This window comes from Monodelphis domestica, chromosome 6 (genome assembly GCF_027887165.1).
Source record: "Monodelphis domestica isolate mMonDom1 chromosome 6, mMonDom1.pri, whole genome shotgun sequence".
In the NCBI taxonomy this organism is placed as follows: Eukaryota; Metazoa; Chordata; class Mammalia; order Didelphimorphia; family Didelphidae; genus Monodelphis; species Monodelphis domestica.
In genome coordinates, this window is record NC_077232.1 from 275,843,713 (window position 1) to 275,859,058 (window position 15,346).

Here is a 15,346-nt window from a genome sequence, read left to right on the forward strand (position 1 = left end):
CTTTTCAGCAACATAGTGTCTTTTAGCTGCCTGAACATTTACACTACAAGATGCAATGGAGGTATTAGAAGTCATCCTAGAGAGACACTGCCTCTGGTACTGAAGGAAAACTGAAAAAGGAAAGCATTAGAAAAAAATGTGATAAATAACCATTATCATCATAAAAATAGCTTAGTGCTTTGAAAAAACTCTACTTTGATAGGCCTAATTTCATTGCTATTTATGGGTACAGTATGGATTATAATTCCTTTATGGTATCTCACCTCCCTTGTGTAATTCTCATCTATAATTTCCTTTAGATACAACCCAGAGATTAGCAATTTGGTAGGGAGTGGGATTTGAGCTGACACTTTAGGAAGCCAGGGAAATTCAGAGCTAGATATAAGGAAGGAGAGTGATTCAAAAATGATGACAGCCAATACAAGGAAGAGTATCATGTCTGAGGAAGAAAAAATAGACCAGGGAGCTGGGTTTTAGAGGGAATATAAGGGGAATATAAGGGGAATAAAGTGAAGACGACTGGTACTATATTCTAGGCACTGTGTTAAGTGTTGGAAATACTTTTTTAGTAAAAAAAAATATTTCTTCATCTTGAGGAGCTCGTCTATAATGGGAAAGACATATATAAACAACTTATACAAACTATATATTAGATAAAATGGAAAGCTTCCCCCACTCTCTCTGTACCCTTTCACCTCCTATTTGGCTGAGAAAACTTAAGTTTTTCCACTTCCTTCATTTCAAAACCCTTTATTCTCTCTTCCTTTCCTCCAGGCTTCGATGAGGTAGTATGGCAAGGTATCCTTGCCAAAGTCAATCCCTCTGTATTCCCTCCATTCTCCTGCAGACTGCCCCCTCAATCTGCCCCCACCCCTCTCCCTGGCTACTGATTCTTCCTTGATTGCCTTCAAATCTCTCCTTCTTTTAAGAAACTTTTGCTGGCTCCTACCATCACTTCAAGTTATATTCCAGGATTTCTTGGCCAAACTCCTAGAAAAAGCTATCTGTGTTCATTGTCTCCACTTTCACTCCTGTCCCATATAGCTTTGCACTCTGGCTTTCAATCTCATCATGACTCAGAAGTTACCAGGGTTACAATCTAACAATCCTCATCTTTTTTGGCCTATCTGCTACACAACATTGTTCATTTAAATTCTTAATTTTCTTTAGAATTGTTCAACTGAAAGTTGATGATTACACTGTCTGATGATCAGTCTTCTTGTACAAGATGGGCTTTGACTCTTAAATCTGAACAGGAACAGTACAATTAGTCAACACCTCTCTCTCCAGGCTTATATTAATGAAAACTCTAATATGATTTCCAAATTCTGGCTTGGAAAGATACTTTATAGTATGAATGATTCATTATAAAAGTCAAATTTCTTTCATCACCTAATACTAAATAAAAGCCACAAGTAATTTGCCTATTTTGAGCATCTACAGGAAACACAATATTTCAATACAGTTTAATCCTCTTTAGGGTTCTTCTTAAGAGTTAAAATGAAATTCTAACAGTATAGTTTGTGTTACATCAGCAATGACATGTTCCTGTACATCCATAAGTCCCAATTCTTTTAATGCCTCAGAAAAATTTTGCCTTGTTCCTTCTTCAGCAGAAGTTTTATCTATAAGGAAAGTGTTCTATTCTTCATACTAATGTGGCTGGATGGCTGGAGGTTTTATCTATAATGAGACTTTAATAATTAAAGAATCCAAAACCTCTTGCCGTATAATAAAGGAATTTGTATATTTGGATTTGGAGGAAATTGGCTACATGCAGGACAGTTTTTTCTTTGCACTTCAAATGTATCCAGCCCAACTACATAATTAACCATCAAGTAATTAATAATAGAAATATGTGCATGTGTTATTTTGAGTTTTTTCCCTGCTAAGACATCAATGACACAAATGTGATGACATCATTTGTGAAAGATATAGCTGGAATGATTCTTTTTTCTTTTTCAATAACCCTTAACTTCCATCTCTGAATCAATCCTGTGTTTTGTTTACTAGTCAATGAGGGGTAAGTGACTTGCTCAGGGTCACACAGTATAGGGCCAGATTCCAAACCAGGACCTCTCCTGACTTTAGACCTGGATCTCAATCAATTGAACCACCTAAGCTGCCTCCTAGAATGATTCTTTTTTAATGCTTTAAGTTAATCTATATGTAATACTCATAATATTAAATTGTGATGTTTTCTCTAGGGATTTTGGAAAAATCCAATGAATAACAAATCTTCTCCGAAAGGTTGCTCCTTGGTCACTGTACATCTTGCACAATGTTCTGGTAGTTCCCATACATAGTCAATACAAGTATTTCTTTTAAAACTTTGTGTTCTCCTGTTTATCAAAGGACAATGGAAACCTGGCTCTACTCTTCATCATTTGGAGGCATGTCACTTATCTATCTTCTGGTATTAATGGAGTTCAGAATATATAAAATGTTATGAAATTGTCTACAGAAACTATCATCAGATGCTACAAGAAAAATTGAGGAAATTTGGCCTTTAGAATTCTGGAGCTAGTTCTTCAATTTTAGATCTTCCATGGTGGATCTTCAGGTCTAAGTAAAAGGCATCCTCTGTAGGATGGCATATCTCGGGCATATCTATTACATGAATTTGTCTAAAGCCAGACAATAATAGATTTTTCAGAAATTTGCATCTTAACTAGTCCTTCTGCTACAATGACTAGCATTTAGAGGTATCTAACAAAAATCCAAGACATTAAATGCTAAATTCAAAATCAGGTTGTATGAATGGACTAGCCTGCTCTAGGATCTTTACATAGCTCTACATATACCATCAACAGCCACTTTCTCAGTCAACAGTTCCTCTCTTTTCCCTCTTTTCTTCTCCAGCTTCCAGTCATTCCATCATAATGTTTCTCTATAAAACTCATCATCTTTCTAACCAAATATATGCTTCCTTTGAAACTTGCCTATTTCTGTACCTTGCACCAAAGGTTCTTATCCTTAACATTATCCTTGATTCTTCACTTTTCACCCTACATACCCAATTAGTCACCAAATCTTGTGATTGCCACATCTTACACATTTGACCCCTCCCAACTCACTTAGACAACACCTTGTTCACCTCTCAATCTGGACTCCTGAAATAACTCCTTACCAGGACTTCCTAATTCAAGTTTCTCCTTTCTCTAATCCATCCTCCAAAGAACCATTAAAATTATTTTCCTTAAGCACAATTCAGACCAAACATGTTTATACATTTCATATATAATAACTTAGTCTCAATTTTGTCAGTATTATGAAGACACTGTCTGTATAGCACCAAATAGGTACTTAATAAATGCTACTTTACTGATAAACCATGAGCAAGAAACTAAAATTTTCTGATTCTGTTCCTTCATCTATAAATGGTGAATGGTAATAGTATTTGTATTACCTTACTAGATACTATGAGAATAAAAAGAAAGGTACATAAATTTAACATGTAAAAAGTCAATTATTTTATTTTTTTAATTAAAACCCTTACCTTCCACCTTAGAATCAATACTGTGTATTGATTTCAAGACATAAGAATGGTAAAGGCTAGGCAATATGTGTTAAGTGATTTGCCCAGGGTCACACAGCTAGGAAGTGTCTGAGGCTAGATTTGATTTTGGACCTTCCCTCTCTAGGCCTGGTTCTCAATCCACTGGGCCACTCAGCTGCCCGAAAAGTCAGTTACTAAGATCCATCTGAAATGCTATTTTGCTCTAAGAAATGACAAACAGGATGAATTAAAAAAAACAACAACCTGAAAATAATTATATAGATCAATACAAAGTAAGATGAACAGAAATAGAATAGTGCAGTATTGGAAATGGAATGGAAATGGAAACAGTAATGGAAATATTGTTCAATAATCATCTGTGAAGGACTTGACTGTTATCAGCAAAACAAGATCCCAAGATAACTCAAAGCCACTCATGATAAAAAAATGCTATCCCAAACCATCTTTCATTTTAGTCCCTTTACGAGTTTTTTATTGTATATGTGATACACCTAGTCACGGAACTCTTACTAAGGTTTAATCACAGTCTGTCAGTTAACAAGCATTTATTAAGAGACCACTAGGTGCCAGGAACCGTGCTAAGCCCCGAAGATACTAAATGAAGCAAAAGACAACTCCTAGTCTCAAGGGGCTTATAATCGAACGCGAGAGACAGCATGCAAACGAGTATGACGAGTATGTGCAAAGCAAGCTATATACACAGTATAAACAGAAGGTAATTAATAAAAGGCAGGCACTAGAATTAAGGATTAGGAAAGGCCTCCTAGAGAAGATGGTTATTGAATTGGAAAGTATAAGAAGACTGAAAAGATAATTGTGAAGGACAATGAATATCAAACGGAATATTTTGCATTTGACCCTAAAAGCAAAAAGGAACCATTGAATGTTATTAAGGGCGGTCTCGGTCAAGACGTGGTCAGACCAGCGGTTTAAGAGAACCAATTGATAATAATAGCCCAGGTATGAAGTGACCAGGCGCCCAAGGACAGCAGAGTCAGAAGACCCGGTCCTGCCCTTGGGGAAGCAAGCAAGCATCTGGAGATCATGAAAAAGTAAGTAAGGCTTTTCCTTACCTCTCCCGAAGCAGCTAGAGGTCGCCGCCATCTTGATCAACGCGCGCCGCGGGAAGTCAAAATCAGTCTCCGCCGCCACAGGATGTTAAGACAAAATGTTCGGGCTGGTGGGAGAAGGAAGGAAAAGGAGGGAGGGACCAATAAAAGGTAAGATCCAAGAGAAAACAGCGAACAGACTCGCCCCGCCCCTTACGTGGTGGTAACATCTTCTGTCCTCCCCCTCATCCGCTCCCCTTCCAGTTCCGGACGCCCGCCACTAAGAAGGAAGCTGTGTCCTCGCGATAACAAAAAGGTAAGCACGCCAGAAGCGTCAGGAGTAAGACTGCGTCAGCTGGGCGTGGTGCGCGCGCGGGCCATGTGGAGTTTGGCCAATTGTCGGTCCCCCAAAGAACAACATGTGGTCTGGCGCAAGTTGCATCCATCTTCTGCTATTCTTCTTTTAATTGGATTGTCATCTAGGTTGTTCCAGCTTTAGAAATCGCTTTCTGCCTTCCTTCCTTCAATCAGCTATCAATGTTTTATTAAGCAATTATTTTGTGCAAAGATAATGTGTACAAACAGAAAGAATAAAACTTATTTACTAACCAATATGAATAACAGTATTGTTTTATAACCAAGAGATCTCATTTCTGTAAATATAAACAGAAGAAATAACAATCTGGTTATTGTGTATTATTCTCAAGTTGTGAAAAATTATTAATATCTAAAGGTTGGTGTTTCCCCAGCCCCCCATTCTTACCTAAGCTTTGCAGCTTTAAGGAAGACTATCTGGAAATTGCCCCAAGCTGAAGTCTGAGATACTGGGGAACCAGATCTTAAATACCACTCTTGTGTATCCTTTTGGCCCAAGAGACTCTTCTGTTGTATCTTTGTATTTAGACAAATTTGGATTTGGATTTGGACCTTCTAATTGGAGGTCAAGCCCAATGTCTTAAATTGGCCTCCCTAAGGCCCTCCTAGATAACCCAGTCCTGAACCACTCCCCTCTTTTGTATCTGTCTCCAACTCCCTGGTCATTCCTATAAAATATTGATGTGCTGATGTATCCATTGTGAAGCTATTCTCCAATTTCTTTAAGATAAGTTTGAATATGTTCATTATAAAGGCAATGTAACTATTATAATCCCTTCTGGGAGACTTCATTGCATCACCACTCTTCTATTAAAAGTGGGTTTTTCTGTGAATGTTTGAGCAGATAGGAGACTAGATAAGATTCTGGAAGTTGTGGCTTTATTTAGAAGGGAGAAAGGGGAGACAGTAGGAAAAAAGGGGGAAGGGGGAGGTCAGGGAACACTGCAACACCAAATGGTCTCTCAGCTGCTGCTCCATATCCATAGGTGTACAAATGAATTCAGAATTTATAGGAAATTAATACAATGGTACCTTAAGTTACCCAACACCTGTGTGTGACATAATGTCAATATGTTACAGTCCTTTTATCTTGTCTTACCCTCCTAGAGTTTCCCAGCTCTCTTTGAATCATGGGAGTATTACTCTAAATTAACACTTTCTCAGTTCTGGTCATAATTCAGAAATGTGCAAGGCCAGAGCCACAGTCTTTCTAGATTCAAGTGGGTTTTAACGAATCAAAAATTTTAAAAAAGGATTGTTTCAATTCCACTTTGCATATCCTTTAGACCTTCTACGGGGATAGCCCCTCTGGTCAGCCTGCCATGGTTTCACAAAATGGGACTTAGGTTGGGAATTGATTTCTGAACTCAGTTCAGGAGATTCAGTGGAGGATTGGAGCTTGCTTGGTGTTATATTTAACGTGAAAGGAAATGGGAATTGGAAAAGAGGGGGATAAGGAGAGGTTTGTATGGGGGTAATGAGGAGTTGAGGGGATTTGAGGGAATATTGCTCGGTGAAGCAAAGGAGGGAGATGCCCCCTGACAAGAGGAAGCAGCAGGGGTCCAATAAGGACTGTCTGTCCTGAAATGACTGAACTGAAGTTCAGCTTCCTCTATGACCCGAAAAGATAGTCCCCTTATCTGACTGTGAATTCAACTAATATAAAGTTTAATAACCAGTTGGAATTGGAGTTTTTTCCTTAGCTTCAGAGTTGAGGCCAGGCCCCAGAGGCTGGCAGAGGGTTTCTCCCACTCCTGTCTACATCAGTCCTGCTTAGTCTAATTCAGAATCTTAGCAGTAGACAGAAAGCAAACAAGAACAGGTCTGACCTTCAGAAGTAATTGGGCCTGAATCTTCGGGCTGAACCAAGAAGATGCTCATGACATCAGACTGGGCTGAATAAGCTCCTCTCTCCTCCAACACCAGGAAGGAAGCCACCTTCCCGGCAGGCAGGAAGAGCTAGTGATAAGACCCAACTGCCACTCCTGCCAGGAAGGAAGTGCTAGTCACAAGACCCAACTGCCACTCCCAGATGCCCCTTTCCCCACCAACTGTCAATCTTGTTTCCTTTCCACAATCATCCCCTTTTTTTGTTGTGACCTTCCCGAGGTCACTTATTTATATGATAGTTACCAATTTACTAAATATACTCTAAGGATTCTTTGCAGGAAAGTTTGGGTAAGGGTAGTTTTGGGGGTTTTACAAAAAACTCAATACAATAAATGTTTAACAAAACCATTACAAGAAATTTGAATCTAGTGCTAATACTACTTACTCTAAGTTAACTAAAACATACATTATTTATAGAAATTATTTACACATAATACAACAATATACATTGTTCCACATCATGATGTCAGTCAAATAGAAATATCTATTGCTCTTTCTATTTGCCTAAAACCTTATGGAACTAACTATATACATATTTACATTTGGCATAAATACAATTTCAGACACTTGTTTATATAAACAAGGTTGCTCCATATGTCAGTTTGTGATTTTGTGTTTTCTGTCTAATAGTGTTGTGTTGAATTAATACTTATCAAGTTTCTTCAGATTTCCACTTCTCATGTTAACTGATGGATCTCTTTTTTCTTCCAAGTTATGTAGTGATGTATGCTAGTTCCCTAATATATGAAATTGCTTTTGTTTTTATTACTTCAACACACTCAGTCTTATATATGTCTCGTTTTTTGATCTGTCCTCTTCTTATGTAAACAAATTTACAAAGTTCAAAGTCTTAGCTATCCATTTCAGCTTTTCTTCTTTGTTTCTTGTCTCTAGCATCTTTTCTTGATGTTTTTCCTCTGGGCTGGTTTAAAATCGTTTCCTCTGGGATGCTTGTCCTCTGGGTTGCTTTTCCTCTGGGCTGGAAAGTTGTCTAGAACATTATATGTCACTATTATTTCTTTGTCTTGTACCTTTTATGTTAATCAGTTTTTGTTTTATTTCTCAGCTATCTGTTGTCTAATTACCTTCTATGTCTATTACAGTGGTGTTGAGTTTTTTCTGATTTTACATGGGAACAGTGAAACCATGAGTCTTTCCCTGTCTGTAGCCAATTTTCTACTGAAATTTTTAAAGTATACTTTGTCTCCTGATGTTGTGCAAATTGTAATCCCAGGGTACTGTTTGTTGTATCAAGCCCATTTCATGCAACTCTACTATTCTTGTTTGTAAAACTTGTATATATTTCTTAATTGACAGTCTAGTTTGTTAGAAGTTCTTCAGAGGAAGGAAAATATGATAGGATCAAATTGTTTGCTTCTTCTTCTCTTTGTTTTGGATCAGGTATATGATTTTGTTTTACTGCAAATTTAGTGTCTTTATCCACTTCCTCATACTTTTCACAAAGTTCTTGGTAATTCTTGACTCCCAATGCTGCCAGCATTTCTTCTAATGAGATTGTGTAGTTTATTTCCTAAAGTAACTCTTCTGACTGGATTGTTTGTTCTTGATTTGAGTTGTTAATAAAATCATCTCTCTCCCCCTCTTGTAAAGCTTTGTGATCTTGATCGTAAGGTTTGATATATTCATAAGGTTCTTGGTCTTCTTCATTTTCTGAATCAAACATTATTGAATATAGTGATTCTGTGTGATTCGTGTCTTGCATTGACTCTTGCTAGGCGATTTCTATATTCGCCAAGTCTTTTGCAAGCTCTTTAACTTGTATGTAACTTGTGATTTGGCTGTCTTCAGGAGATGTTTTTAAAACAGATTTAGTTGCTCCTGTATCTATAAGAGCTGAGTAGATCTCATTACCCACTTTTATCATGACCCTTGGTTCTGTGTTCTCATTTTGTTGGCACAGTTGGACCATAGGTGCCTCTATTTCTATTTTGTTCAAATCCCAGTTTTGTTCTTCATCTACAGACTTTTCTTGTTGCTTTGAGCATTAATTTTGCAATCCATCATCAGTTTGCAAGGGAATTGCATTATTATGGAGACTTAAGGATGGCATAATAATGTTTGTGTTTGCTTTTTCTTGTGCAGTTACTATTGGTTGGAATTCTTTTGCATAAGGATTTAAGTTTGACTTTTCTATTATGGCATAGGTATTTTTTTTGTAATATCATCCCTGCTTTCCATGTCATTGTCTCTAGGAGGTCTGCTAATTTGAATGTTTTCTGTTATTGCATTTTGCTCCCCATTGGACCCTTCTGTTCTTAACTCATGTGCCTCACTTAGTTCACTTGCAGTTTGTATATTACAGACTGTTGCCAGTTCTGTTTCTTCCTCTTTCTTTGTAGCTTGTTCCACTGTTCCAAAAATGTTCTCTTTAATCTCTGTTACATCATTATCTAATTGGATTTCTTCTTGTATCTGTTCTTTAGTTTTATTTTGTGCTTTTGCAACCTCAAGTTCTATTTGCATGCAGTCCCCTTCCTTTTCATTTTTTCCATTTCCTTTCCCATTTTTCGTTTTTGATGTTACCCAATGCACCTGGCTTCATAACTGACTTTTATGGCAGCACCTGAGACTACTTGCAAATAACGTGGTTCCACTCCTTGTTGGATGTACAGAGGTACATGGGGACATTCCCCATTTTGATAGTGAGAACTCTACTTGGATCAAAAATGGGAGGACCTCTACTCCACCCGTACTTGGGACTGCTTTGGGAGAGAGAACTCCTTAATAAACAATGAAAATACTTTAATCCATACTTATAATGAGGCAAAAAGTTCTTTAAGCCATGCCTATTTTTAGAATTAATACAATGGGTTGCTAAATACCTATTAAAGGTCAGGCAACTTGTAAACTTGCCAGGAGCAAAGAGGTGAATACTTATTCAGAAGTTTTCTCTGGTACAAACTTACTAAAGGGATTAGTCGACCAAGCAGTGTTTTTAGAATGGGTTGTCCTTTGGAAAACGTCTACTGTGATTGATAGATGTGAAAATTTAGGGGAGGTGACATAAGAGAAATTTATCTTTAAAAGAAGCTGACTCTCTGAACTTAGGTTGGAGTTTTGGAGTTAGTTTGAAGGAGCTGGCTCTCTGAACTTAGTTGAAGTTTGGAGTTAGTTGGAGGAGCTGGGTCTTTGAACTCAATTCAGGAGTTGAGGATTTCAGTGAAGGACTGGAGTTTTGCTTGGGACCAATCTTGTGGTGAGTGATAAAGGACTGACTAGTCTCTCTTAAGGCTCAGGCCTAGGCCATTTGGCCTAGACCCTTCCTACTATTTCTCTTACTCTCTCCCTTCCTTTAATTCCTTCATTTGTATTAATTAAAATCTCCATAAAACCCAGCTGACTTGGGTATTTTCATATTTGTGAATTTTCCCATGGTGACCACTTATTTTTTATTTAAATCAAGACACTAAAATTTATCTTTACAGTTTTGGCAATTCACAATCTTGAAACCCACATTTTTTGTGGTTACACTTAAGGTTCTAGCTTTACTATAAGATATGAGTTGGGGACTTCTCATTGTTCAGTCAGGAGTTTGCAACTTTATCTTCCCCTAAGGCATTGTCTGAGTAGGATGGAGTAATTTTAAAAGTTCCCAATACATTCCTGATCAAGTACTTCCATTGTTAAAAATGGGGAAGAACTTAACCAAATCTTTTAAGGTACAGTCTGAGTAGTTTTCAAGATTCACACTATATGAGGTAAAATTCAAGAAATCTATCTTTCTCTCAGATAGGAACCCAAAAATCTTTGTATAATCTTACACTCCCCAATTAATTATTTACAGTTTTGTTATTATAAACCTTAAAATTCTAACAAGAGGCAGGAAATAATGAGTTCAAATGCAACTTTAGATACTTAGCAATTGTGTGATCCTAGACAAGTCACTTAACCTCTGTTGCCATAGTTTACCCATCTGTAAAAGGGGGATAATATCATCTAACTCCTAGGGTTAATATGAGGATCAAATGAGTTGATATTCATAAAAGTGCTTCATACATAGAAGGTGTTATATAAAAATCGATTCTATTCATTTCCTTTCCCCTAAAAACAGTACAATGCAAATGAATCAAAATGCCTTGCATTTATCATTCCCTCAGTCCCAGGTCCTGCCATCAAGATGGTCTCACAATACATTCATTTGAGAAGCAATTGGCTAGCTTGTCTTCTGCTCAGTCTATGTCTCTTGAACATTTTATTTCAGAGACTTTCTTCACATGTGCATCATACCATTTTATCTTATACAAGTGGTCCTTCTATGCTTCTTCACATACATCAAAACTGTTCACATATAAAAGGGGTGTACCTTACAGTCCTCTTACATTTTAACGGGCATCTGTACTTTCCAAACAATTCCCTTCATATCTGTCTTCTAAAAAACAGGGCCAGGGCTTTGGTGCATCCTTCTATTAGTTGCCCTCTTTACCTCCAATAAGTGATATAACAGATGGAAAAGGGGTATCTCCTGCTCTGAATGATGACCCAGAACATCCTTACTTCACCAACTCACAAAAACTTGCCTCCAAGACTAGATATGTCCGTCTTGTAATCCCTTTTTGGTTACCTACAATCAGGCAAAGAAACACAAATGGCAAAAACACCTGAAGCCTTGAGGTTTAAAGTCAACTCACCAGACCGAACACCTGCTCTTACTGCCATCTGGAAACAATTCCTATTCTAAGAGAAAGTTGATCCTCTCTCACCTCATGGGAATTCCCAGAGTTATATGGGACCATCTGAAGAGTCAAAAGAGGGGAAAGACAGATAATAGTCACTCCTTTTTTAAGGTAAACTGAGTGGGCTATTCCTGGGTTGACAGCCAAAATTATCTAACATGACTTTGATACAGTCTCCCCTCCATTTTCAGGCATTGAGAAACCAAAGGACTACTCAGGCTTAACTATGTTATCCCCAAACTAGTTTTATAGAAGTAGGAATATCTTTCCCAACAGGAAAGCAGGGCAACTCAGCACAATCCTGTAGACTCATCCTGTCATTTGCCAGCTAAACCCTAAAGTCTGAAATAGTTTTAGAAAGAAAATTATTAGGTAATTCAGTAGAGATAGAATCTGAAAGCAGTGTCTCCCTCTTTGCGTTTATATGATATAGCATTTAGATATGGGCATAAGGACATTTGTTTAATTGGTCTGACTTGGTAGTAACCAAGATAAATGTAGTTTGAGATGTATATCAGCAGGAAAGTCAATCAAAACACAAACATTGGGTGGACCCAAAATAAGCACTAGGTTGTATACAAGCATTCTTTACAACTCTCTGATTTCTCTGAGGTAGTAACCCTTTGGCTAGAGTGTATTCTAGCCACATAAAACTAGGTTCATACTATGTTCAAAAATGATAAATAAAAATTGTTACTTCACATTCCAACACATGCTTTATGAGGTGAAACTCTCATTACATTCTTCTTCAAGGTCAATATTTTCTGACCTCAGCAAATAAATTGGGGTGTATTGGCACATTTGTCCACACTCAGATTCTAGAAAGTTCCTTGGGATCCTTGTGGGGTTCAAATATTACCTGTTCTGTGGCTGTCAGGTGCCTCATTTCATCACAGGAATGAACTTGAATTAAGAATGCCAGGATTTAGAGGTGATTACTATATCCACAATAACAGAGGTTATGAGAAGTTATCACCTATTTTGCTCTTATAAAGGAGCTAATCTAATGAAAAAAATTTTTAACTATAAATTCTAAATTAAAAAAGTAATAAAAATGAAAAGTAGGATAAAAGAAAAGGAAAAACTGAGAACTGAGTTTTCTCCCTTAGGAAAAAAACAAACAAACTCTCCAATCTCAAATAGACTCTCCCAAAAGAGATTAGGGAACTAAGGTATCTTGTGTGAAGACTGAATTTAGCTACCTCCTGATTGTAACAATGAAGATACTTGGTCTAACAGAATCGGGAAAGTCTTGTGAACTTTACATTGCTCCACCCTACTTAGTCTAACAATGTCAGGAATGTCTGCACTTAAGAATTAAGTATCTAGGAGGATGGCCTTTGAGAGACATGTGCAGAAACACCTGACAGACCCCTGGGCTGTCCTAAGTCAAGCTAAGCTACTACTGGTACGGATAAGATGCAGGGAAGTGATGTAAAACCATCTATACAGCGCACGTCACTTCGTCTCTTTGGGCTTTTTCCCTGGAGAGGTGGCTCTGGCTGGTGACTTTCTGTGAGCAGGCTGGGCACCAGTTCGATCCTGGAACTAGAGCCTAGAGGAGCTCCCTCAGACAGCTTCTTTGAGATGGTCACGTGGTGAGTGATAAGATTGACTTCCCTTTCCCTTGGCTCTCTGGGGAGGCCCCCTTGGCCAAGGCCTTTAACTCCTGCCTGGCTCAGCGTGAGTCAGATCAGTTTTAATTAACTCTTTCCCCCTCTCTCTCTTTCTTAATTTCTTTCCTCTATATTAATTAAAATCACCATAATTTCTAGCTGACTTGGGTATTTTGTTATTTGGGATATTCCATGGCAACAATAATTAAATATGGTTTTGGTCACAATTCTAAAAGTATCCTTACACCTGGAAGCCATTCCCTCATCTTTAGGTAAGAAACCAAATTGGCCTGAGTATAAATTCCTCTGGGATTCTGGGATAACTAATGAATCAGGCAGTTATCTTCTTTCTTTTGTCTACCCTCCTTCTATATCTCCCTTCCTCCCTCTTCAGCTTCCATCCCCTTTCTTCTCCTTTTTTTCTAAATTACCCAGAGTGAGTTTATGATGTTTCAAATGAAATACTCTTTATCTTCTTATATCTTAAGTAAGGGGTTTATTTGGGGAAGACAGAAAAAGATAAAGAATGGAGGTAAGAGGTTTGGGGATTTCCCTAATACTAAAGTGAGCCTTAGGTTGGAGGATGTTGGGATATGGTTCAAATTGAGAGAAATGTCTGATAGGTCTAGAAATTCAGTCACTATCATCAACAGAGCAAGTCAGAGAGATATCTGGACTATTCTTTCTTCAGCCTTCAAAGTCACCAGACCACCTCCAGCTTGATTCTCCAAAGTCCACGAGAAAAACCCCAGCTTCTTCCTTCTCTGATACAAGGCAACCAGGGTTCAGCCAGCAGTTGACTTTGCCTCCAACTGATTCTCCAAATCAAAACACACTCATTTGACTAATAGGCCTGCACTCAGCTGTTTCCTGTCTTGCTGCATGCCTTTCCAATATCTCTTTCTTCCACAAATCCTCCCTTTTTGTCTTGAAAAAAATGCAACCAGCATTTTTAAATGATATTTACCTTTTAGATATACATTTTGTTATGTTTCTAACTATCTAATTCTTAACGCTATACTATGTTAAATATTCCTTTATCCTCCCAAAACAACAAATACTAATCTATCTTAGCTATTCTGTCTGTCTAATTCTATGCTAAGTTTGGATATAGGAAAATGGTTTAGGTAATAGGAATTTTACTTGAACATGGTTTTTTAACATAACAAATCATGTAACAATTTAAAACCATTTCAACAGTATTTTGAATATGTAACTGTCTTATCTCCTAATGTCTATAAATTCAACTAAGTAAAATTTCCGTTACTAACAATTGCTAACCTAAAATTATAATGTGATCTAACTTCTATACTTAAGTATTTTTTATGTCTGTCCATACTTCCCTAAGACTTTGAACAAATTTTTTCTAAACTGTCCCTATTGTTAATTATTAGAACATTAATGTTATTCCAATATAGTTAGTTAGTATATTATTCACATATATAAGTTGTATCTATACAGATATATATGTACAAATATAATACATTGTTCTTGATTTCTGTGCAAACTCATGCAGATAAGAAATTTCTTTGTCTGTTTGAATTTTCCACAGAAATTTATATGTAAGTGTGAATTTTGTGTTTTGCAAATATGCATATGTTGTATATTTACCCATTCCATGAGATTTCTTCCTACATTGTATTTCTGTGTAGCATGTGCATATATTTATGTGATATTAAAATTTATGTCGCATTCTTACATAACCTCATGATCACAAGTTCAAACTTTCAAAGTCCTTCCATGTCTTTTGATGTTGATAGTAGAAACTCTGTCTTGATCTCTTGTTGTCTGTGCTGCATGCCACTTTTTTGTCTCTCGTCTTTCTTGATTGTAGTCGTGTGTTTTTTTTTATATTCAGGAACATACTGGAACAATCAGAAACGAACATGCATTTGTGTAAGGTTTTTACATGTGCATGTATGTAAGATTGAAATTTTCATTGTGCATGTAAGTAAGCTATGAATTTTTCATGAGTGCTGGTTAAAATTCATTAGCCATTCTACATGTGTGGAAGTAAGCATTATATATGATCATCTTCATGAGTGGGTATATGCATAATGTATAATGTATAAGTGCTTAGATTCTTGTTAAGATTATGAATCTGAGAGTTTCTTGTCTTTTAATGTTTGAATTTTTCACGAGAAGATTTATTGTTTGCTGTCTTTTAGTTATGTCTTGGAGATAGTATTTGGATATAATGTA

General features: G+C 37.1%; 1 protein-coding gene across 1 annotated transcript in view; it reads right to left on the reverse strand.

Moving 5' to 3' along the window:
* The window catches only part of MRPL1 (mitochondrial ribosomal protein L1), an 87,189-nt gene extending 82,310 nt beyond the window's left edge, over positions 1-4,879 (reverse strand). Inside the window, exons 1-2 of the mRNA XM_056803250.1 lie at positions 4,594-4,879; positions 2-110 (exon numbers count right to left, since the gene is read on the reverse strand). Coding sequence (XP_056659228.1) covers positions 2-110; positions 4,594-4,624 — 140 coding nt within the window. The 5' untranslated portion in view covers positions 4,625-4,879. The remainder of the gene's footprint in view (position 1; positions 111-4,593) is intronic.
* Positions 4,880-15,346: the final 10,467 nt, after the last annotated feature.